Raw genomic sequence first — 25514 nt, 5'->3', positions numbered from 1 at the left:
GGACAAGTGCCAACAAATCGAATGAAGATAAGAAACTCTTAAACTTTGAATTTTTTTCCGCATTGCTGGAGCGTCTGCTTCACACGGAAACATTAAGTCTCAAGTCCAAGATAATCGAGAAAAAACAAATGACTGTGTGCTCTGTTGGTGTTGTGTAGGAGAGAGGATTTCACATTCCTAGATCCTTGAAGCAATGAAAAACAGATCAAAGAATTAACATTTGGTCTTTATCCCAGTGTCTCTATATTTTGTCTGGATTCTGAATTCTGACCTTGAATCATTCAAAGGACATTCATGAATTAAAAGTTCAAAGTTAATGTGTGGAAGTCCACTGAGAGGAAGAAGGAACACTGGTTTAGTTTAGATTTGGTGTTAGAGAACTAAAGTATAACACAATGATTAAAAGGCATTAAACGTTAAAAGGCCCCAAAAGGCTACTCGCAGGAGTTGACACTGTATGCTCACCCTTCAGTTATTGTAACTGATGAAGCCACATTCATTTAAGAGTATAATAGGAATATATTCTCTGTAATCGTGTGACATCTTGTAAATTCAGGAGTTGTCTACTGACTTCAGTCATGAGACTTGTTTCCCTCCATCAGAGACGTTCATCCTGAGTTCAGATTCAGATGATGGGATGGGGATGTGTGAGGAGGGCCCATCCTTTTTCTATACTGTCTATGGCCCCAACCACTGGCTGCTTACATTCAGCATCACAAACAGATTCAAGCTGCTCAACAGCAAGTACACCAAGACCGGAAATCAGCCCGTACTACCTACAAAATAAAAGAACATTTGAAAACCCATTTATTTTCTATTTCGTGTGATTTCATATGTTTGATAATCCCTTCTGAAATCGTCTCAGTGCTAATTTAGCCACAGAGAGGCTAATGTGTTTGCCAGCTTCTATTTTCAGCTTTGTAGCTTAGCTGTTTTATTTATTGTGGACTGTTTTTATGTTTACATTATAAAGTGCAGTGTGGTTATTGCTGTGTGAATTTCTGATTATAATTTTTCTTTAGCTACTTAGATTAATTCAGTTTTCTTCATACGACTTTGATCTAACTTGTAATGTTTGGTAATGTAGAACAGTCAAATGCCATACTACGGCTGGTCAATAAAGCAATACCAGTAATTATCGAAATACATTTTTCTATCAATAGAAATATAAGATTCAATATATGTCTATGTATTGCTTATGCTTTGTGCAAATATAGTGTGAGAGTATAACACATACTTAATCTACTGCAGATTCAATTTTTAAGCTTGAAGAAACTACAAAGTGATATTTATCTTGATGTAATTTTTGGCCATATCTCCCAACCCAATGCCGAACCATTTAGAAACACATTTAGCTTCCTTACCTTCTTAATATATACTTTTTTTGTCTTTCCTTGTGTCTATATTGTATCTTTACTTATTTTGACTTTGAGTTACATGTCTATATATTCCTCTGCCCTTTTGCTACTGAGGACGGAGAAGGAATAATCATACTTTTGCATCAAACGTGTTACGCATGGGTTTTATTCTGAAAATCCCTCATCGGACGTCTGAGCTCAGTGACGCTGCCTTGTCCGTGTCAGTCTCTCCAAATGAGTGAAAAGCCCAGGGGCCGTGACAAATTTTGAAAGCGGAGCCATCCTCCCTGCAGCTCAGCCAGAGGTTCGACCCCCCCCCCCCACACGGTCCATCCTCTGGAGGGTGAGGGGTCGTGTGGATGCCCGCAGCGCACATCTCCCCAGAGGACGCGTGTGGATACATGGAATAAACTCAGGTGAGGGGTCGCACTCATCCTATGTGGGATCGATATCGGCGGGACAGTGTGTTGAGACGTGACATGTGTAGTGGAGCCGATCATCCGCGGTGTGGTTCTATTTATTTCTGGTGGTGGGTTTTACGCACCACTGCGATTTGACTGGTCCGGTTCCGTCCTCTGGTGTGTGCAACAAAACAGGAATCGCAACGCAAAATAGCGATGTTGACCCGTTTATGTCGCTGTTGTGTTCGTGTTGTGTTATTGCTGTCACATAATGCAGCCTGGCAAAGTCACAGCAGTGTTCCTGTGGCTCAGTCTTGTCCAATCTGGAGGTGGTAAGCGACTGTTGCCTCACTGGAGACAGGATGAAGGGGAGACTGGGATGGAAATAAACTGTGCAGCAAAAACAACACTTCTACTGATGATGGCAGCTTTTAATGCCATGTTTGGATCATGTGCACCTATGTCACCTATGTTTTTATCAGCGTGCAGACGTCCTGCCTGGATTTAAGGAAATAACGGGAACTAACAGCATTCCAGTAGATTCCTCCCCAAAATAAAATGAGCTTGTGGACTTTGGTCACTCCCTTACACAGCAGCGAGGGGAGGACGGGAGGTTTGGATCGAGTCAAATGAGAACCAGATGTTTTAATTCCGCAAATACTGTATGAAGATTTATGGTGTGGACAAAGCTTGTGAGTAGCTGTCTATAATTACCCAGTCAAGACAACAACACATGATCCAGATGTTCACATGGGTTTAAGGTGATAATTGTAGTGCTGAGAGGTTTATGGCTAATGTCAAAGTAATAAATATCTTCATCTCATAGCTGCTTGGAAATCAGTGGAAAACAAACAAATATATACTGCATGAGATTTAATAAACACTCGGTCTATTAGTTTGTTTACTCATTTATAACATACACAGCACATCTGCAAAATGGGGACAAAGAACTGTCCCCTCTTTGCATATGTTTTGCATATGACAGGGAGAAATCGCTGGAGATGTTTGTGCCTGTTCCTAAGTGTTGGTGCTGTACAGTAGCAGTGGGCCGCTGTGTGGGCGGATGGACCAGAGGACAGATGAGTAGGCTCTGCTTGTGTGTGCAGTGAATCAGCCTGCTATTAGCGGTGCATGTGGGAGCACTGGCAGACACCGATGAGAGCAAGGGGAAAGTTGTTCATATTTGAGGCAAGAACAAAAGAAAAAATGCAACTAGCCCTTGATGTTGCTCGGCATGCGAAGTCAAATCTTGTGGAATGAAATTTCCAAAGAAGATCAGGAGCTGCCACGCCACCGTGTTTGTCATGAGCTAAGTTTCCTGTCCCAGGAAACCACTTCCCTTTTAACAAGGACACAAACACACACACACACATACCGACACTCTTTAAGTGTCTTAGTCATAACTGTTACTATGCAGGAAATCGAATCCTTCCAACAAATACTCCCAGTACATTACCAATAAACCCCCAGAATCTTCTCAACAGTTTGATCATGTTGTGAAATTTCTCGAGATTACAATCGTCCACTCGCAGCTTTCTGCTCCCTGCTCACACTGAACATGACAACACAACATGCTCCCGAGCCACACGGTGTCGGAACAATTGTCATGGCGAAACTGTCTCACCAGGCCGGACGGGAGCCGGGGGAGCGCCCCATCCCCATTTTGTGAACACAGCGCTTTGAAGAGAACTGAGAAGGCCTATTGTAAAAAAAGAGAATGAAAAGGACAGCATTGTCTGTCTGCTTGCTGCCACGGTAACACACTCACACTGGGAGCAGGATTAAATGCAGCAGCCTGAGCTGACAAATGTCTTGCCATAAGATTTGAGGATTTTACATTAAGTTAGAATAGAAATCCACTTAGTCTTGGTTTTTAACAAGTCGCTGCTTCTGTTCCTCGAGAATTCATATTTGAAAAGAGAGGGATGCTTTTGCAAACAGGTTGTAATGAAGCAGGGTGCTGAGCTGAGCCTTAAGATGAGGAAAGTTATAAATCCTTCCAGTTTGTCTCTGCGACCGACCTTTCCTCAGAGCATCGTGTTTGCATGCACTCATCACTCAGTGCCTCATCTGTATATCCCTCCCCTGTGACAGGAGTGCAAACAGGAGACAGGAGAGGAACCGGTGTCACTGTTCATCTCTGCAGGGCCAACTAACATTACAACCCCAGCACAGAGAGGCAGCACTCAGAGACTTTTGGAGAAAGTTTTCTCCTTGCTTGATGGTTTTATTAGTCACACAGTGAGTGAATGTGCTTACACTTGTTGGCTGAATTGTTTTACAGGTTGCTGCAAGAGTGGACTATGTCCTCTGGGGAAACGCCAAAAAAAACACAACTGCGATCAATGAGCGCATTCATGACAAACGACAGATATGTTTGTTGTGATATTCTTTTTTCTCTTCAGTGGTTTCTACGTATGCACCAGTGTTTATTTGTGCTTAAGTAAAGACTTTGAAATACATTTATGTTTATCGGGAATTAGGAAAAACACTGTCCAGGCAACACTGAGCTCGGCTTTGTGCCTTTTTGAAGAGCAAACAGCGATTCTCTTGTCTTTCAAACAGGATTAAGTAGGAATGTTTGGCAGCGCGGATGATGACTGGATTGCTGACACATATTTAGCTCATCTACAAACTGCAGGGCTATCATTTCCCTTTCTGTTTTCCTGTCCGATAAGGTCTGGTTTTGACCTGCTTCCTGTGCTCTGGATAACATTGACGACGTTGTGTACTGGACCAAAACAAATTATCAGTTATCAGTGCAAACAGACGCCATCAGTGCAAAACAAACAGAATTTTGTGGAGGACGACTGCTGAAAAGATCTATTTTCATCTGCACCATCGATTTTATATGGAGATGGACGACCAGTCTCCATTTCCTCCCGTTGTACAAAAATGAAACCAAAATATCCCGGCTGCCATCTTGTGCTTTTGACGTTGTTTGGAGCATGAGTCTGCACAGTGGTAATCATGGTCTGGGTATCAACGTCCCGCCAATACCCGAGTTTGACCAATCGCGAGCCAGTCTCAGCTGTCAATCAAAACATTTCACCCCATTTCTATGGCATCAAATAACTAAATAAAAAAACAAACTTAACAGAAAAACTCAGCGTGATAAGAACTACCAAAAATGACAGAAACAGAAACTTTGACTAAATCATTACATTATATAATCTAACCTAACAACATATTTTCTCCTCTTTCCTCCACAGTCCCACCAGCCATCATGTCAGGGAAGTTAGATGGGAAAAAGAAGTGGGCGGCGGTCAGGGATCGCCTGGGCTCGTCGCAGGACTCCGACCCCCAACAGGAGGCCAACCTGGAGAGCGCCGACCCAGAGCTGTGCATCCGGCTGCTACAAGTTCCCACTGTGGTCAACTACTCGGGGCTGAAGCGTCGCCTGGAGGGCAGCGACCAGACATGGATGCTCCAGTTCTTGGAGCTCAGCGGACTGGATCTGCTCCTGGAAGCCCTGGACCGGCTCTCGGGGCGCGGATGCTCTCGCATCGCCGACGCCCTGCTGCAGCTCACCTGTGTCAACTGCGTGCGGGCGGTCATGAACTCCTCTACAGGGATCCACTTCATTATAGACAATGAGGGATACATTCGGAAGCTGTCACAAGGTTAACTACACTTGCTTAGAATTGTTCTGCATATCATGATAATGTGGTTTAGGTTCAGATTAGCTCATAAAAGATGTGGCAGAGATACTTCAGAAAATGAATTTTCCAGTACAAGGGATAATTTGGTCAAGATATTTAAGTATGAATTCAACTTCATTATTATAGGGCGGAGTCACCAGTTACCTCTTACATAGCATTTCACTTTTGGATTATGATAAATTAGTAAATTGATTGGAGGATCTGCAGAGCTGAATTTATCGGTCATGTATAGGATGAGAACATGACCCATCAAGGATTAAATCAGGGGCCATAAAGGGGCCACAGATTACTCACAGGGGCCAATTATATTTCCAATATCCATGCATGATTCCTGTCTCAGTCCATCCTTGTTTACTGTTAGCTCTACAGCTTTGAGACAAGCCACACAATTTGTTCCTTGTTCAAGAACATTGTGTACCTCAAATAATGAAGTAACTTTTTGCATTCTTAGTATGGATTATTAGTAACTGACTAGTTTTTGAAGACTATTAACACATGACAGGGGTTTTTCCAGTTTCAGCTCGGGCCAGTGCCCCCCCTGGCCCTGCCCTAAGAGCCACCCCTGGCTCACACCGGGTTAATTGATTTTAAGGTTACTTCAGGACATCCTTTAATAATGTATCATCACAGTGTGTTCTGAATATTAGATTTCCCCAAAAACAGACACAGAAATGCATGTTTATCAACAGCACAACGCGCAGAGGGCAAAGTTCAGGATGAGTGTCTGAAAGTCAGGGCATCCTACTTGAGTCCAGACACAAGGAGGCAAGAGCAGGGAGAGAGGCTTGTATTGATGTGTGTGTGATCCTGATTCTCCACAGCCCTGGATACCTCCAACACCATGGTGAAGAAGCAGGTGTTTGAGCTCCTCGCAGCCCTCAGCATGTTCTCTGCAGACGGACACCGCCTGGCTCTGGATGCCCTGGACCATTACAAGGCAAGATGACACACCCGTGAAAGAATGGTTTTATTTGAAAAGTGGGATTTAGTGCTCTTGATCTGACACCCTGTTCAGACCTGTTTTTTAAAATCCATCTTGAGTGATCGGATCAGTGTGAAGGAGGACCGCCTACTCAGCTGACATCATCGGACCTGCTACAGTTTCACAATGAATTGAACATATTCACTGCCTGATGAGATTGGACTCTCCAACTCCTTACCGATCCTTAGATCCCCCCCATATCTCTCTTTTATACTCCCTCTTTGTCACTCACCTCCTCTCTTCCCCAGTTTTCTCAGATGGCCGCCCACCTTTAGTCTGGTTCTGCCAGAGGTTTCTCCCAGTTAATGAGGGAGTTTTTTCTCTCCACAGTCACCAACGTGCTGGCTCATTGTGGGAACCGTTGGGTTTTCTCTCCAAACTTAAGGTCTTGACCTTATTATGTTGTGATTTGGCTCTTAAATTGGACTGAACAGAATATCTCTCCATGGACGTTTGTATGAAGCACTTTGTAACCTCATTTAGATAAGTGCTATACAAATGATGTTATTATTATTATTATCATTATTATTACTCTTCTCACTCTCACACACACACACACATCTGACACATCTGTAAACTCAGACTGAATAAAAACAGCATATTTGGTCTCTGCAAACAAAAATGACTAATATGATTATTTGCATATAAGCGGGGGAGTGAGATCCACCCACAAGTGGTCACAGGAGACACATCCAGGAAAAATGTTAGTACCAGGTCTGAACAGGGCCTTAGATCATCAGTGCGGCAAATATTTGTTGGTAGGTTGTGCGCATAAACATTAACATTCCTGCAGAATCACAGTCTCAACAATGATGCTTAGATGATAACTCTCCCCGGCCTTGACTTCCCTCCTCAGGCCGTGAAGACGCAGCAGTATCGCTTCAGTGTGTTCATGAATGAGCTGCAGGCGACAGATAACGTCCCCTACATGTTCACACTCCTCAGTGTCATCAACGCCATCATCTTCGGCACAGACGACCTCAGGCAGAGGGATAAGATGAGAAAGGAGTTTATCGGTGGGTGCTCTATTTCACAATTAGTCATTGGTCTGGTGCGAGGTCACACAGTGGGAAATTGTGGGCACAACAGAAGTGTTTCCCCCTCGCTGTCCTGGAAGTGGAAAAGCAGAGGGGAAATCAGACGGAGGTCTAATACAAATATGTCTGCCTCTGGGTCTGTCTAAGAATAGGTCTAATGACCTCATTCTCACTCTGACAAAAAGCCAGCAAAGGAAACAAACCTCAAGTGTAGAGAGCATTGTGTGTTCACGCGTTTTACAATATCGCATGACATGACTATTCAACACTGATTAAATGACTCTATCAACCTCCAAATCTATCTGCTTTCCCCTTATCCCCTGATTTATTTGCTGCTTTACTGACAATTAAGTGAATATATTTGGTTTGTGGACAACAACAATATTTTCTCACATTTTATGGACCATCAATCAATTAATTATTCAAGAAGGTAATCAACAGATTAATTGATAATGAAAATAATTCTTGATGGGAGCCCTAGTGGAGGATCCCAGTATGTTCGGCACAGAAACCAGTATGAACTTCACAGTGATGGTGACGCCCAGACTTGAACCCATGGTCTTTTTCGTGTCAGGCCAAGATGTTAACCTGCTTGAGAATCTACCGCCATTGAGATATTTTGCCAAATCATTCATAAACCCTCTGACTTTCATAAACACTTCTTCCACCACCTTGGACCAATCACCCGTCTGATTGGCCACTCCTCCCACTGTGATTGCTCACCTGTGAAGAAGTAACATATGTCACTAGGCAGAGATGTGTGATGGCGTTTTTCAAAAGATATACGATCCTTAAAAGTGAGAATTGAGTGAACGCAGAGCTGTGTTTTTTCATTGTCCCACAGGGCTTCAGCTACTCGATATCCTGCCGAAGTTAAGGTGAGCCTCACTTCTGTTTGTTCACGTTTTGTTTTAAACCAGATTTTGTAGAATAAATTAAATGTGGCATTTGCATTTTAATAGTTGGAGCATGTAATCCCTGCCAGTAGGGTTGTTGTTTTAGGAAAAGGTGTCTGTAATTTGTCTATCAATTCTCAGTCATTTGAGCAAAGGTGGTTGCTTCTTGAAAATGGCTTTTAAATGTGTCTAGCTGCGCGGTCAGTGATGTGTGTGTGTGTGTGTCTGTGTGTGTCTGTGTGCTGTGCAGGGAGCAGGAGGATGAAGACTTGATGATTCAATGTGAGGCTTTTGAAGAAGCGATGGCTGAAGATGAGGAGGAGCTGCTGCGGGTGTACGGTGGCATCGACATGAGTGATCCCATGGAGGTCTTCACTACGCTCTTCAACAAGGTGGGAACTGACTTCATCACAAGGGGCGACCTGTTCATTCTCGTGCCCCTCTGAAGGTCCCAATTTCCCGTGTTGTGAAGTCGTGGTTCCCACTTCAGATGTGTTCCTGTGCTTGCAAATTGGATTGAGGAAAAAACCTGGATGCTGTAAACATAATGTTTCATATTTATGTGTTCAGAGCAACATCTTGACTGATATATATATATATAGTGCAACAGGGATATATTAATCTAAAATGTATGCAAGTTCATTATGAAAGCATCTTTATTTGCTAAAAAGTCTGGGTTGGGGATCTTGTGAGTAAAATTTGACAGGTTCCCATTAAAAGCTATTATTTAAAGCTGATTTTAAAACTATCAGTGATGTCTGAAACTGGGCAATTAGGGTTTCAAGATATTCTAAAACTTTGAGTTGTCCTCCTGACGTGGCATTCATGTGAATTTTCTCATTAATGCTGTTTCTTGGACTAAGTTTTTATGCAACTGACCAACAATATTGTAAAAGGAATGACTAATGTGTGTGTGTGTGTGTGTGTGTGTGTGTGTGTGTGTGTGTGTGTGCCCGTAGGTGAGCAGCTCTCCAGCCTCTCTCCAGCTGCTCTCCATCCTGCAAACACTGTTGGTGCTGGGTCCCGACCGCTCTGATATCTGGCTGGCTCTGGAGGCTATTACCAACAGAGCTGTGCTGTTGGCCCAGGACTGTGAGTCAGCACCGAAACAACAAAACATTTACTATGTGGGTCAATAATACTTCGGAGAGGCTAATGACCTCCTCTGGCAAATTAGATCATAGCGATACAATACAGGCTGCTGTGCCAGGCTGGTGACACGCCGGCTAAAAGCTTGTAATTTAGTAGGAGAAGTCTCTTCAGATGGGGTTTATTAGTGTGTGTGTGTTTGTTTTTGTGCTCCAGCCCAGATGGAGTCCTGTGAGAAGATCACCCAGCGGCTCCTGTTCTCCAAAGGTAAGAGCAGAATGGGTCATCACGAAGTGGACGGGCAGAAGGTCGGCGTGGACAAGGCTGTGCAGACTGGGCTGGAGGAAGAGAAGCCAGTCATGATCGCTGCGTCCTCCCAGAAGACACTCTGCGCCGCCCCTCCACCTCCACCTCCTCCCCCAACACCTCCTCCTCTTCCCTTTGGCATGACCGGGCCCCTGCTCTACCTTTCAAACCAGTGTCCACCCCCACCGCCTCCTCCACCACCGCCACTACCTGGAGGGTTTGGTGGACCTCCGCCACCTCCTCCCTTACCCGGCATGCCACCTCCACCAGGCGGCCCGGGCATACCTCCTCCTCCTCCTCCTCCTCCTCCGCCGCCCTTCCTATCAGGAATGGGCAGCGGGCCACCGCCACCGCCTCCTTTACCTGGCATGCCACCTCCGCCTCCTCCCGCCCCAGGCATGATTGTGGCCCAGAGCGTCCAGTCCTTGGGGTGCACGGCGCCTGCCAAGATGTACCGATGCCCCACCCTCAGGATGAAAAAGCTCAACTGGCAGAAACTCCGTACTGTTACTGGTGAGTTACATTCTTGTGAAAGCTCATATCACTTTTTAAATCAGGGTGTGCTCAAGCAGGCAGGTCAGTGAGTGACAGACGGGTATGCAAGCCAAACATTTAATGTGGTTTGTGTTTATTACACCCGAGGGCCACGGACACTGTCTTTTTCCCATACAATATTATGTATTGATGGCTACCTGGACATGAAGAGGATTAACAAATAAGATGGAAAGTGTTCCACAAACAAATTACCAACCCCTACCTTTTTAAAGGTCCAGTGTTTAGAATTGAGTGACATCTAGTGGTGAATTTGAATGTAGCGGAATACCCCTCCCCTTACAAACATGAAAGAGAACCTGTGGTAAACTTCAGTTTCCCAAAAATAGCAAAGGTGTTTAGTGTGTCCAGTTTGCACTATTGTAAAAAAACAAAAACATGGTGGCTTCCATAGAGAGGACCCGCTCCCGATGTATATGTAAAGGTCCATTCTAGTTTACAAAAAACAATTCGTACAATTTCAAATGAAACCCACTAGTGAAAACATCAATAGGATAATTTTCATTATTCAATTTCTTCCAATAGATCCCTTTCACCTAAATCTTACACACTGAACCTTTTTAAAGTTTATCAGACCAGTATTTTCATAAGGTGTTATTTGATGATGCTGAGGGAACATCTCTTTCAAAATGAGATTGGGGCGTCGTTACAAAGCGGCAAAACGCAGATGACAATCTGTATGATATCGGCTGTGTTCCTATTATTTGAGAAGTACTACACTACCCACAATCCTCAGGTGGGATAGGTCCAACGTGTTGAAAATCACTACAGCAAGGATACGTTCAAGAAGAATTGGAGGAAGTTGTTATTTGGTTTATGGGTTGGGTGTTTCCTTCCCCCTTAAAATAATTATGTACACACTACACCCTTTTTTTTTTTTTTAATATAAGGATTTTCTGAAAATGAATGGGGAACTTAAAGTGAGATGTCACTCTTATGCTGTAGTATGCCTACGCCCCGACATCAACGAGATGCCAGAGATATATCAATAAAATCTTGATTCTACCAAATTTGGTCAACGGTAAAGTTCTCAGTGTCCTCATGATTCTGGATTTAAATATGTGGACTGAAACTGGAAGCACTTAACCACAGCACAGTACTTCTAGTTTCTCCTTTTTAAAGTTTATCAGACCAATATTTTCATAATAAGGTGTTATTTGATGATGCTGAGGGAACATCTCTTTCAAAATGAGATTTGGGCGTCTTTACAAAGCGGCAAAACAAGCTGGTCACAGGTTCACTGTCTCTCTCCACACACACAGATGGTCCCTCCATGTGGGCCTCGGTTCAGAAAGAGCCTCCTCCTCCGGAGCCGAACTACAGCAGTATCGAGCAGCTGTTCTGTCTCCCGGTGACCGAGCACAAAGACAAGGGGGCAGCTGCTCCTGTCAAGAAGGAGGCTAAAGAGGTGCGCTTGGTGAAACACTCGACCACACCGCTCCTCAGAACAACAAGCACACCTGATTATCAAAGCTGAATAATCAATATGTCTCTCTGCCTCGTGTCTCTAGATTTCATTCATTGATCCAAAGAAAAACTTGAATTTGAACATATTCCTGAAGCAGTTCAGATGGTGAGATATCACATCATTTTCATGTTTTTTGGAAATATATTTTAATTTATTTTACAGCTCACTGTGTTTGATAATCTCTCTCCAGTAAAAATGACGACTTTGTGGCCATGATTCGGAATGGCGACCGGACTAAGTTTGATGTGGAGGTGCTAAAGCAGCTTCTGAAGCTTCTACCAGAGAAGCACGAGGTGTGTTCTCGCAAGACTTCACCGATCCCCCCCCCCCTTGACAATGACATTGCCAGTCTGAGTCACTGTCTGCTGCCTTTATTTCTTTTCAAAATCTAGATTGAAAACTTGAAGTCCTTCCAAGGAGAAACGGACAAGTTGGCGAGTGTTGACCGCTTCTACACCTGCCTCCTCACTGTGCCATGGTAACTGTCATCTCCAATCTTAGTTTGATAATTATGTACGAGCTGTAAACGTGATGTTTCTCTGCCTTTCACCACACTGGGCTCCATACTTACTTGCCTCTCTCGCTCTTGTCTCTGCAGTTATCAGTTGAGGATTGAGTGCATGTTGTTGTGCGAGGAGACTTCGTCGGTGCTGGACATGCTCAAACCTAAAGTCAAGCTGGTGGAGGAGGCCTGCCAGTGTACGTAAAGCAAACCTCTTCAGCTGTGTTTCACTCATAACTAACAGAGATCCACAGTGTGTTTCCAGTTGTAAAGATCCCATTCACTTTCTGAATAGAGATCAACATTTTTAACCATAATAACTGCAAGCTACGCAATAATGAAACCATCGTATATGCTCCTGTAGTGGCCACAAATCTGTATGATATCGGCCGTGTTCCTATTATTTGAGAAGTACTACACTACCCACAATCCTCAGGTGGGATGGGTCCAACGTGTTGAAAATCACTACAGCAAGGATACGTTCAAGAAGAATTGGAGGAAGTTGTTATTTGGTTTATGGGTTGGGTGTTTCCTTCCCCCTTAAAATAATTATGTACACACTACACCCTTCTTTTTTGTTATACAAGGATTTTCTGAATGATGAATGAAATGAATGGGGAACTTAAAGTGAGATGTGACTCTTATGCTCTAGTATGCCTACGCCCCGACATCAACGAGATGCCAGATATATCAATAAAATCTTGATTCTACCAAATTTGGTCAACGGTTAAGTTCTCAGTGTCCTCATGATTCTGGATTAAATATGTGGACTGAAACTGGAAGCACTTAACCACAGCACAGTACTTCTGGTTTAATTCATGAATTAGTCATTCACAGTAAATTAACAGCTGTAACTATTTCCCCAGCTCTCAGAGCGAGCACGCTCATACCCAGCTTCTGCAGGCTCATCCTTGACGTGGGGAATTTTCTCAACTATGTAAGAGCCTCTTCTCTCCTCATTCATTAATTAATCAAGCTGACATTTAAAGTGAGCTTGCTTTTTTAAATATATTTTTTGAAATCATCTGTTTGCTTCCAGGGGAGTCACACAGGGAACGCAGAGGGGTTCAAGATCAGCTCCTTGCTCAAGCTCACAGAGACTAAGGCCAACAAGAGCCGCATCACGCTGCTTCATCACATCCTGGAGGTACATAATGACCCAGTTCAGACCTAGAGATAACATCTGACCTGAGTGATTCGATCTCAAGGGGTCAGCGCTGTGTTCAGGTCTGAACCTCCACCACCACCACCTCCAAACCACATTTTGTTTGTCATGTGGCTTCCTTCTATTTTAAAATACTTCCTGGGCCACATATGAACCTCCTACTCAGCTGATGTCCTCTGAACCTCTTCAGTTTTACAATAACTAACACATATTTGAACGCTTCTCAGTGACCATACGTTGATTTGTTGGTGGCCACAATATCAACACTGACCTCCACAAAATGATTGATACTTTCTTAAATTGGTAAAAATCTTTGTTCATAGCAGATCTGCGTGCAGCTCATTGATTCATTCAGCCCTTCCTGACTCCCTTCGCTCCTGACAATACACACGTCATCCAACACATCTGTTAACTCAAGTTATCTAGAATCAACCAAATTTGATCTTCAAAAACACAAATGATGTACGTGATCATTTGCATATAAAATGGGGAAGTGAGATCCTATCACAGAAGATTCAGGTGTGTGAGCAGACAATGCTGTCCACTTGCCATTGGATCTTTCAGGACGGATGTTGATACCAGGTCTGAACGGGGCCAAATTTGCTCACCTGTTGTTTTCATTAGTCATAAATCTATTTAATTACACTACTGTCTCGCTTCTTTTCCAAAGGAGGCAGAGGCAAACCATCCGGAGCTGTTGGCACTGCCAGACGATATTGAGATCTGTCAAAAAGCAGCAGGGTAATGACACCTCTCACTTTCCTTCCAGCTCATATTCTCAGTGGTGCACAACAGACACATGACAAACGCTTGCACCTTGTCCTCAGAGTGAATCTGGACTCTGCTCAGTCGGAAGCCAGTGCCATACTAAAACGACTGAACGATGCGGTCAAGAAGGTCTCCGTCTCTACGGAGGAGGTGAAGGAGCAGTATGCAGAAGCTCTTCAAGTAAGATGACGGTTTTTCCCCTTCAAATTGAGCCAAAATGCATGACCCAGTTATTTTTGGCAGCCGGAGCCACATTCCAAACACCGCCTTCTTCTTCTCTGTTCCAGGAAAGCGTGGAGGTATGTCGAGCTTTGAACGAAAGGTTCACTGACATCGACAAGCAGAGGAGTGAGCTGGCCATCTACTTATGTGAGGACGCTAATCAGCTGTCGCTCGAGGAACTCTTTGGAACCCTCAGGAGTTTTCGGGAATTTTTCATCAAAGCATTAAAGGTCAGGGAAGATGCTTCGTTGGCATCAGTCATTCTGATGATACATTTATTACCGCAATCAAGTCTTACTCTTCTGCACGGGGGCGGTGTTGTCTTTGGATCACAGGTATCATTATACTGAGAATCTGATAAGTGTTAATATTTCACAGTAAGTGGTGAGTGACATTCTATTTTTTTTTTTTTTTTTCGTGATGACAGGAAAACAAAGGGTGGAAAGAGCAGGCGGCCAAGGCTGAGAAGAGAAAGAAGCAACTGGCAGAGGAAGACTCCAAGAGACAGAAGGGAGAGAACGGAAAAATCAGTAAGTTGCAAACAGCCTCCGTTTCTCTCACCTCTCCCACGACGATGTAATTTGAACTTTCACCTCTCCCTTTCCAGTCAAGAAAGTCTTCATGCCAAAGGACGACGGCTGCATCGTCGACCACCTCCTGGCGGATATCAGGAAAGGTTTCAGCCTCAGGAAGACCAGGCCAAGGTGCGATTCGGAAAGCCTCCCTTCTAGTGAAAAGCGTAGGGATACCTGCCAACCTGGTAAGGACAAGAGAGTGTGGCCGCCATCTGCAGTTCCCAGCTCCGCCACCGAGCCACTTAACTGCGAGCCACAACACTGCCTTGTCTTGCTTTTTATTTCTGCCCTTTTGTTTGTTTGCTTCTATTTTCAAAACTGCTCTCATCTCGCTAAGCTAGCTCCATCGCTCTGCTGCTTTGGTTGAGCTATATTACCCTTCGTTTATGCAGTGCCTTCTTACTGTAATGCATTCCATCCACTCTATTAATATAATCCCATTTCAAAAATAATCGTTGTCTCAATGCTCCCTCCTTCTCCCGCTCCTCAGGATCAAGTGCCAAGCCTGCAGACGGAAAAGCCGCAGAAATAGCCATCAGTTCCACTCCCAGCAAATCTCGGATAGAGGGTCGCCAGGTCAGCAAAGGCGAGGTGAACGGCTTCATCAGCCCGTCAGAAGAGACGCCAGCTACTCCGCAGAGGGCCACATCAGACGGAGCAGCTCCACCTCCCAACACACCCCCAGTAGAGCTAGCCGCGACCACGCAGGCCCCCCCAGTAAGACCTGCGTCGCTGCAGAAGGCCCGGCCCCCAGAGACGCCTTCGGTGTCTTCACAAGCTACAACACAACCTCTGGCTCGGGTTGAAGGGTCACATCAACCAAGTCCCCCAACAAATGGCTTTTCATTGGATTCAACCGACACCAGCATCCTCAGCCCGTCCTCCCTCTCAGACTCTGACCTGCTGGAGGCTGTGTTAGATGGAGCTTCCAGCCTGGCACCTGAGAAGCTGACACCCGGGCAACCAGCGGACATTACTGTGAATATTCAGGTCAAGGAATCTCCTTTACCTAGTACAGATGTCAATGTATCACAGAGCAGTGAAAGCAATAAAAATGGAGAAGGGGAAACTAGTAATAAAACAAGCCATTTAACAGAGACTGTCGGGAAAGAGAAGGGTGGAAAGGAGCAGGAGTCCATTGTCGTTATAAAGTGCAGCCAAGACCAGGCTGTCAGTCGCAAGATCTCTGAACTTCAAAGCCATTTGACCGCCTTCGAAGAGCTCATTGAGGGGTCTGACGTCCCAGATGGAGTGGAAGCACAACACCGGCCATTGGTGCCTGAAGAGGTGCCTCTATCCCTGAAGCCCGACGTAAAAAAACAGCCGAGCGTCTTTAAACGAAACAAAAAGAAGAGTAACCAAGGTAACTCCTCCATTAACTTCAATAAACATCACTTTTGGAATGCTAGTCTCTTGACGTGTCTTAGAAGGAAATCCATATTTGTTTTGTTTTTACTGCATTTCGCATTTTACATTTTATGCATGGGCTATTTTAGTATATGTTCCTGAGTGGGTTTTTTTTGCATGATTTACATTCAGTTTTATATTAAAGAGTATGGATGCCTTCTTTAGCAGACTTTCAGATTACATCAATACTGAATGGATTTCAATGTGTGGTCAGTTTTGTTTGAATGCTCTCTCCGTTTTGATCCTCTGAAACACAAGGCAACAGTGGGAAAGGACACACTAAACATAAAAAGGGCTGTGTGTTGCAGTGAGGTAGGTCAAAATCGATGGGATGGCAAACTGTAAGCAGGACCATCATCCTAATGATCACTGTCGACGCTTTTTTCACATATAACACGTCATTTTGTGGCTCTAACTGGAATCAAGATTTCATTTGTCTGTGTTGTCCGGCTTTTTAACATCTGCTCTTTCTCTCTAAAACCTTTCCACACGCAGTGGTTATCAAACCTAAAGCTTAAGGCCGGAGATTTACTTGCTATTTAGACACATGTTCGCATAGATGACAACATGCAACTTGAGTGCAATAATTCACATACTCGCTGTGTAGTATGCATGTTACTGGAGTGTCCACTAGAGGGCTCGGTACAAGACTAAGATCGGTGTATATACACCTTATGGATTTGGATTTTGCCAATAAAAAAAAATGGCGACACCGGATGTCAAATACTGCCCCTACTGTTCATGTGTATACTTGCATTGTGCTGACACAGCGCTAATTTCCAAGGATGTCCACAACCAACACACCAAATGGATGCAGGATGCACAAGTCAGCCATGACACATGCAGCTAAAAGCAAGTCTATCTCCGGCCTTGTCAGGTGTCGTCAGTTGATACTTATGTCCATTAAACCTGGGGGGACATATTAACATTTTATATGTATATAACATTTTATCTCCTTTAATCAATGATGACGTGATCTTCTTACATCAGTGCTTTGGTCTCAAGCAGCCTCGCAGTTTGTGGCGTCTCGTGAAGTCATCGTGGACTTCGTTTCATGAAAGCCTTTCACTTCTTGTTTCTCATATTTTCTTGTCCATTTCCTAAAATAAGCAGCTGGAATTGTTTTGTTTTTTTTCAATTCTTTTAATCTTCTTACAAAATCGTGGGCTTCCTGTAAAGGGTTCTTAAATCTGATTGTGATGGAATATACTGTTTATATATGGGCTGTAAATACATTAAAAATGTTTTTATAACTTAAAAAAAATTTAAGGAGATAGTCATGTCTGCGCGTAAAAGAATTGTGACAAATTTTCTTGGCCTTTGAGCCAACAGTTTTATGTATAGGTCTGAATATGACTTTAAAGATATTAAAATATTTGACTGGTATATTTTTTATTCCATTTATTCATTTTAGCCTTTGTTTCCCCAGGTGACTCCGGAAAAAGGAAATCGAGAGGAAAAAGAAAATGTTAATTTTTCAGTGGTGTTCTGAAATGGGAAACGAAGATATATATATTTTATTTCGTGAGAGACTACATGAATATCGACTGCCTTAGAGAGGATGAAGAGGTCTTTCTTTTGTGATCTGTCTTTCCAGACCATGAAGAGTAAACATCAACATCTTGGTTCTTCACATTCTTCATCATTTCACTTTATGTAAATGAATGTGATTCTTGTGTAAATGGGTGTTTTTGATTCAGAGCTATTCAAAAAATAAGACTATTCTTTGTATGTTTTGTAAAGTTGTTGTAATATGCATGTTTTGTTATCTATCATAAGCTCCAATTCAGTTTCAGAACCTTGAGAGAGACAGATTCAGTGTTGGTGCCAGATATTTACTGTAACTCATAAAAAATATAATTTCTTTGTATATATATTGTTCAGATGAAATCTTAACAGTAATGCTGGGGACAGCATATGATGGATTGTAAGTTTTAATGTGAAGTATATTTTAATAAATTGAATTACTTTTGAGTTGTGTGGTTTTTTCAGCCAGGTCACACAGATGGCAGTAGTGAGAATACAAATCCAGTTTATGCTACAGAAATAAAGTCATGCTAACATTTTAGAAAATCTAGCATATTTAGAGAAATACATTTAGATGTTTACGTCTCCATTGGACCCCTGACAGTGGCTGTGATTAAACAAATGAAATCATATATATGTGACCCTTTTACCGCAATAAAGGTGTTTTCAAACTAAATTATCAACAAACTTGTGTTTTCTAAATATTTTATGAAATTTCAGACAGTGATTTATGCAATGTATTTCTTTTATTGACAATAGCTTTCAACTTTTACTCTCAAGTCTTTCAATTAATCACTTTAAACTCTATTAATGAATTGTATCTACAATTGAGCAGTTTTATTTTCTAAAAATATGACTTTCCTACACATATTTAATCACGATGGACGATCAATTCATAATCAAGCAGGGTTGAATGTCCAAAATCTGGCCAAGGGACCAAGTACATAAATGGTAATTTTTATATTATAAAAATATGAATATATTTGTATGTAAATACGTATAATATAATAAAAATAATACTTTACATATTTATATTTATTTATTATGAGACTGATATTGACAGACAACAAATTAAAGTATAGATTGTTAATATCTCTTTATATAATATGACTGATATAAAGTAACTAATTGAGATAATTAATTTTGGTAGCAAGTAAGTGTGACCAAACATTTTTTATAAAAAGAAGAACTACATTGCAGCTTTTACTTTCTGCCAGGGACACAAACATTAGCCGGTGAAACTTCTCCACTTTCCCTCCCGTTAAGTCTGTTTTCCCCGGTGACTCCGCAGCCTTGGAGACGATCTGCCCAGAGATCTGTGCGCCGGGCTCTGACATCATCGCCTCTGAGGTTACAGATATGGCTTGGCCCCCTCTTGGAGACGCGTTAGTCTTCTCGCGGCGGACAGACCACAGACAGCACCGTCATGTCTCACACCTGGTCAACGAAAGACCACAAGAACTCCGGCCAGCCCGCCGCCACCGGGCCGCAGAAGCGAGCGCGTAACGACGCGGGGAACAAGGTGACGGTGGTGCTCGGCGCGCAGTGGGGAGACGAGGGCAAAGGGAAGGTCGTGGACTTGTTGGCCGTCGAGGCGGACGTGGTCTGCAGATGTCAGGTAAACGTTTCGGATCCGTGGCTTCAGCTCCGGGGTCCTTGTCTGTGTATCATCGCTGCTGCATGCCATTTTCTTTTTAGTCTGAATGGAACCTGTCGCCGACTGGCTGCTGGAGCGCAACAGGTGCTCAGGGAAAACACTTGTTCATAACTGAGTAACCTTTCAGACTACTACAATGAGACACGTTGATTTGGCTATGTAGGCTACTCATAGACATAGATGGTGGAATAGGTGCCAAATTTAGCCAAATAGGTGCCAAGTTGTGTAAAATGGTGCCAAACTGTGCCAAATGTCGTTATCTTTCCAGTATTTATGCACAAGTGCAACATTCAAGCCTGAATCCTCTGTTCATTATTCTACCCATCTCTAAACCAGCCTGATCACAAAGAGATTACATGAAGCAAGATTTGATCTTTGTGGCATTGAATTCCCAAATCCACCGACAGGTCAGGTTCTGTCCACTTGCAGTGAGTAACATAAGCCCCCGGTCAGAAATCGTAGGTCACTGCAGCCCCAGGACACAGTGTGCCCTGCCAACAGTTGCTGTGTTGTTACTTTCTCCACTGACAGGACCAGTACCCTGTGTTCTGGAGGCTTGAGAGCCCCACCCACCATGCTGGAGAGAGGTCACATTCTCAGGCTGGCTGGATATGTGAGAAGGCCAGGCCTTAGGAGGGCGGGGGGGGGACACAGAGTGCAGGACCCACCAGCGACCAGCCAAGTCTGTTAAAATAGCAGTGAATTGGGGGAGAAGAGTGTTGGCTTATCAGCACCTCATGGAAATAAGCAGGACAGGTCTTAATGTCATCTGTCCTGTGGTAGTAACATCATGTTGTCTTTCATTGAAATGTCATCAGAGCACTGACTCTACCACATGCTGCTTTGATTTATAGGGAGGCAACAATGCAGGACACACAGTGGTGGTGGATGGCAAGGAGTACGACTTCCACCTCCTCCCGAGTGGAATCATCAACCCCAAAAGCACATCACTCATTGGTAAAGGCTTCGATCTTTAGTCCTTATATACGAGAGAGCGAGAGGTTTTACTCAAAGTCAACTCTTCCTTTTACTCTTACAGGTAATGGAGTGGTCATACATCTACCCGGCCTGTTTGAGGAAGGTGATAAAAATGACAAGAAAGGTATGTTCAGAAAGGAAAACACTCACTGCACTCATGTAAATTGAGATGATTGTCGCTTCAAATAAATGTGATTTCTGTTCTCTGACCAGGTCTGAAAGGCTGGGAGAAGAGACTTATTGTCTCAGACAGAGCTCACCTCGGTATGTACTGTTTAGCCTTTATAAACAACATATCTTATTCAAAATGTGTGTTTGTGTGTGTGTTATTGATTTGTGTGTTATCTCTCGCAGTGTTTGATTTCCACCAGGTGGTGGATGGCATACAGGAGAGTGAACGACAAGCACAAGAAGGAAAGAAGTAAGGATATAGTAGAAAAGTGGTGTATTGATTTAGAGATTGACGACAGTTTTGCCATAAGATAAGTGTCGCACAAATATTTCTTCACAAATCGGCAATTATTCTCCTGTGATTATTACAACAGCATTGGAACAACCAAGAAGGGAATTGGACCTGCATACTCCAGCAAAGCTTCTCGCACTGGCCTGCGTGTGTGTGACCTCCTGGGAGACTTTAAGGACTTCTCCACCAGGTCGGCATGACGGGACAAATGGTGATAAAGATTCCTCCAATATACACGACTGTGACATGATACACAATTTCCATTTCCTTCCAGATTCAAGAACCTTGTCCGCCAGTATCAATCCATGTATCCTTCCTTGGAAGTTGACACTGAGGACCAACTGAAAAAACTCAAAGTGAGCATCAACGAAACATGAATGAAACAATGAATTGATGATTTATCGACTTTGCCTTGAACTGACACAACAAAACATTCTGCTATTTGTGTTGCGTGCAGGAGTACGGTGAGAGATTGCGGCCGATGGTGAGAGACGGGGTCTATTATATGTACGAAGCTCTTCATGGACATCCAAAAAAAATTCTGGTTGAAGGGGCCAATGCAGCTCTGCTTGACATCGACTTTGGTAGAATCAGAAACTATAAAATACATTTCTAGTCATCAGTGAAATGTGGATCTGCTTTTGTGGATCTGGGAATGATCTGCATAACATATTGAATTATTCTTTTTAGGTACTTATCCTTTTGTGACATCATCAAACTGCACCGTGGGCGGGGCGTGCACTGGTCTTGGGATCCCTCCTCTGAATATTGGGGACGTGTACGGTGTAGCAAAGGCCTACACCACCAGAGTGGGAATCGGAGCGTTCCCCACAGAACAACTCAACGTAAGGGCCGGATGTATAGTTCTGATATTATTAAGACATCTATCCCACACGCTATCACATGACATATTCTTTTCACCGGCCCTCTTATTGTATGAAGGAGGAACACATGACATGTTATGTAACTTGATCCCATGATCAACTTGACTGTGATCATGGGACTGATGCACGGAAAGCAGGGCGGGTTGGACGAGAGTGTTCCGTGTGAGCCGGCCGAGTGCAGCTGTCAAATTTTGTGCGAGACAGGCTCAAACACTCTTTATGCAGGTCACATGTTCACAGGGGATAAATTTAGGGCGAGAGTCTGGGTTCAAGATATATTTACTGTGTGTGCCGGGGTTGTGTTACTTGTCACACACATGGGTCAAGATGTCAAAACTGAAAACTATCTCTTCAGCACATGTCGTGTTTTATTGTACTCAACTGTTTATAGAACCCCAGATCATGTGTATTTTTAGGCTCCTGTGGGACATTATTCAAGTGCATGAATGATAAAGTTAAGAGGTTTTTTTTCCGGTTAACTGTAGGCAGACGGAGAGCTGCTGCAGACCAGGGGTCGCGAGGTGGGCGTAACCACAGGAAGGAAGCGCCGCTGCGGCTGGTTGGATCTAGTCATCGTCAGATACGCTCATATGATCAATGGCTTCACAGCGTGAGTGACTTTAAGAGAATCATATGGTCTTTTGTCAGTTTTTTTGATATTGAAGCACATTTATGCTACAAGGATGTTTTTTTATCATAAAATGAGAAATAAACTTGTTCACACCTGTTGACCAATGACATGTGACTTTCCCTGCAGCATTGCCTTGACAAAACTTGACATTCTGGACGTGCTGGATGAAATCAAAGTTGGAGTTGCCTACAAACTCAATGGAAAAAGAATTCCCCATTTTCCAGGTGATTTAACAGAAGAAACTATGTGCAAAAATAGAAAAAGAGCATATGCATCTGCCAAGGCCCAACAGTCTCCATATGAAACCATATTTAAAGGCACTTCCTCTGGATTATTTATCTGGATCTGCACCAAATTGTGCACACTCAAATGGCAGTCCCCTAAACATGCCTGATTTTTCAAGTCAAGATCAGTGAATTAATCTCTGAGAAATACATGAAATGTTGAATCACAGCCCTATCTCACAATGACCCCTGAACTCACATATCCATCTGACTTACTTGATGACATGAGAAATAGTCAGTCTCAAGACCTAGCATTGATTTAAAGATTGTTAATAATCGTTTTATTTTTAATAATAGCCAACATGGACGTTTTGCAAAAAGTGGAAGTCGAGTATGAGACCTTCCCTGGTTGGAAGACGGACACGTCTGCAGCCAGGAAGTGGAACGACCTCCCCCCCAAGGCACAAAACTACATCCGCTTCATCGAGAACCACATCGGAGTTCCCAGTGAGTTTCACACAAAATAAGCATCAAACACCAATGAAATTGAAAAGAATGCTGGAAAATATTTGTATTTTCCTTGAAAGCCTACAAACTAAGATAAACACTCATGATAAAACTAGACGATATCCATTAGGCGCTAATGTTTTAAATACCAGAAATAGCCTTTTACATTTTTTCTCACTTTTCTAATCTTTCTCTGTTCCTTTCTCTCTCACCAGTTAAATGGGTCGGTGTTGGAAAGTCCAGAGAGTGCATGATCCAGATGTTCTAGAGGGAAAGCTTCACCTCCACTTGATGGAAGAACAGATCGGTGGCATCTTTTCATCACCTTAAAATGATTTTATCTTTATTAAATAAAACATAAATAATAAACAAATCATCTATTTAGCCTTTAAGCAGTGTTGTTTTTTTGTTTCAGCCAAAAATCTCTTATTTTATTATTACTACTAGAGGATGTAAGTATAACACAGGTGTCAATAAAGAGCCATGTCACCAATTTAACTGGCACCTGTATTTTCAAATAAAAATGAATTTATCCATGGTAATCTGTAGATCATTCATCATAGCGTTTGTGTACGTGTGTGTGTATAAACATGATCAGTCAATGCAAATACCACTGGTTTGTCTAAACCAGTGGTATTTTTTAGCAATCTACTCATAAATTTTAAAAAAAGTATATATAACAAGTACTGTGGTATCTAACTAATGTACCATAGTGTGCACCATAGTATTGTTAAAAGCTAGGTTGGAATTCGTGTGCATTATAAATAGAATAAAGCTACTTTAAAACATTTTAAAACACCTCTTTAAATGATTTTACCTCTTTTATTCTGCTTTTTAAAGAGTATTCATAACAAATTGTATACTTTGCCTGTGTCACCCTGTAGGTCTGGGTTCGGGGGCTTGACCTCCAGCCCTGGGTGCGGGGTTAGTTATTTACTGAATTAATATAGTGTTAACTCAACTGAACTATATTGCTATAAAGTTATTTAAAATGTCCTTCCTCTATACTTCACTACAAGTAAAATACCTGCATGACAAATCTTGCCTAAGTCAAAGTACCATAAGTATTAGCAGCAACTTGTAGTATTACAGTAAAATACATGTGACTTTCCTCTGACATATTATTATGAATAACACAATTAGATGACTAATACTGAGGCATCACCAGCTAAATCTGAGGGCTAGTGGGATGATAAATGAGACTGGAAAGAAAAAATAAACAAAGTTCTGATAGAAATGTGTTCTCAAATTTGAACAATAATTTGACACAAACCCTGTTAAAAGTTAAGGGAAAGAAAATGACTAGTGGCTGGAGGGTTTTAACAACTCATAGACAGGTTAAATGTGTCCCACACTGTGATTCTTGTAAGGCTTCAGAAGCCAAGGTTGGACACTCCTGGGTTATTCTCTAACAATAGGTATTTAAAGAATATTAAATCATCCAGTATCTAAAATCCCAAAATATAAAAAGTAAGTTTTAAGTAAGTGTCAAATATATGTAGTAAAGTAGAAAATACAATGGTTTTCTCTGAAATATGTTTCAAAAGCAGCATAGAATGACACAGACACACACACATAATAATTAGTCAATCTTCTTCCTGTGCGTAGTTTCTCATTGTAACGAGCAGGTAATCCCATCCTTATTTTTTATATACTGCTTGAGTTTGGCAGGCTGTCGTGTTGGCAGGACTTCAACAACCTATTCATTGCACAATATCTTACACTATGTAAATTTAAAAACAAAAATAAAAAAATCAATTAAATGTAATTATTTTTTTTTTAAATTAGCACGCTTCCTGTTTGCGTTTTTCCAATTGCACATATAGCCTTTTTGTGAAGATCGGTCAATGTTCCAGGGGTCTCGGGGCACCGTTGAGTCATTTTGCCACCTCCATTGAAAATTAATTATAATACGTAAATTTTCACCACTTTTTAATTTTTTGCATGTTTTGGTAAGAGTTTGAGCATGTGAAAGCCCTCAAAAAGCCAATTTAAATAAATATGTCCAAAAAAATGCACTTCACTTCCATGTCTTCCACTAATCTCATGTTATAGTTTTTTATAATCAATCAACAAATACTCCACAGAAGTCCCCACAGCCCCTGAACGCAGCATAGAGCGGGAGAAGTTTAATGTTGAGCCAGATTTCCCTTTCCGGCAGAGCTGCGATCCGATTGGCGTATATCTTCCACGTGACAATTAAGAAGGCGTCTGATTGGCTCCTCTCCGCATCCGGTACCCTTTTCCCCGCAA

At 42.6% G+C, this 25514-nt stretch overlaps 2 protein-coding genes across 6 annotated transcripts; both read left to right on the top strand.

Annotated features, from left to right (window-relative positions):
* Positions 1-1670: 1670 nt before the first annotated feature.
* inf2 (inverted formin 2) lies at positions 1671-18364 on the top strand. Of its 5 annotated transcripts, none has more exons than XM_061082354.1 (23): positions 1671-1774; positions 4972-5382; positions 6243-6358; positions 7260-7419; positions 8285-8318; positions 8587-8728; positions 9296-9428; positions 9642-10244; positions 11546-11691; positions 11795-11856; positions 11942-12044; positions 12144-12229; positions 12350-12450; positions 13120-13190; positions 13293-13400; positions 14089-14159; positions 14246-14366; positions 14474-14638; positions 14836-14938; positions 15016-15168; positions 15474-16346; positions 16649-16702; positions 17820-18364. In XM_061082354.1, exons 2-22 carry the CDS (start codon positions 4986-4988, stop codon positions 16699-16701), a joined length of 3801 nt encoding a protein of 1266 aa, XP_060938337.1. In that variant the 5' UTR covers positions 1671-1774; positions 4972-4985; the 3' UTR covers position 16702; positions 17820-18364. The 5 variants fall into 5 exon arrangements, with proteins under 5 accessions (XP_060938337.1, XP_060938334.1, XP_060938335.1 ...); XM_061082351.1 differs by lacking the exon at positions 1671-1774 and adding an exon at positions 2383-2451; XM_061082353.1 differs by lacking the exon at positions 1671-1774 and adding an exon at positions 3893-4000.
* adss1 (adenylosuccinate synthase 1) lies at positions 17927-23529 on the top strand. Its single transcript, XM_061082990.1, is given in 14 exon segments — positions 17927-17959; positions 19209-19535; positions 20429-20531; positions 20614-20676; positions 20766-20816; positions 20907-20973; positions 21098-21205; positions 21290-21371; positions 21473-21599; positions 21706-21860; positions 22385-22509; positions 22657-22754; positions 23112-23261; positions 23477-23529. Coding segments are annotated over 14 exon segments (1542 nt in total).
* The last annotated feature ends 1985 nt before the right edge of the window (positions 23530-25514 follow it).

Source organism: Limanda limanda, chromosome 12 (assembly GCF_963576545.1).
Source record: "Limanda limanda chromosome 12, fLimLim1.1, whole genome shotgun sequence".
NCBI classification, from domain to species: domain Eukaryota; kingdom Metazoa; phylum Chordata; class Actinopteri; order Pleuronectiformes; family Pleuronectidae; genus Limanda; species Limanda limanda.
The sequence above is the reverse complement of the archived record's forward strand: the minus strand, read 5'-3'. Positions and strand labels throughout refer to the sequence as shown.

Excerpts from the sequence above, each read along its gene's own strand:
- inf2 (XM_061082351.1), top strand. The coding sequence starts at position 2,424 with ATGAAGATTTATGGTGTGGACAAAGCTT. Across the intron at positions 2,452-4,971 it reads TTATGGTGTGGACAAAGCTT|TCCCACCAGCCATCATGTCA; the intron begins GTGAGTAGCTGT and ends TTTCCTCCACAG. Across the intron at positions 12,230-12,349 it reads TGCCTCCTCACTGTGCCATG|TTATCAGTTGAGGATTGAGT; the intron begins GTAACTGTCATC and ends TTGTCTCTGCAG.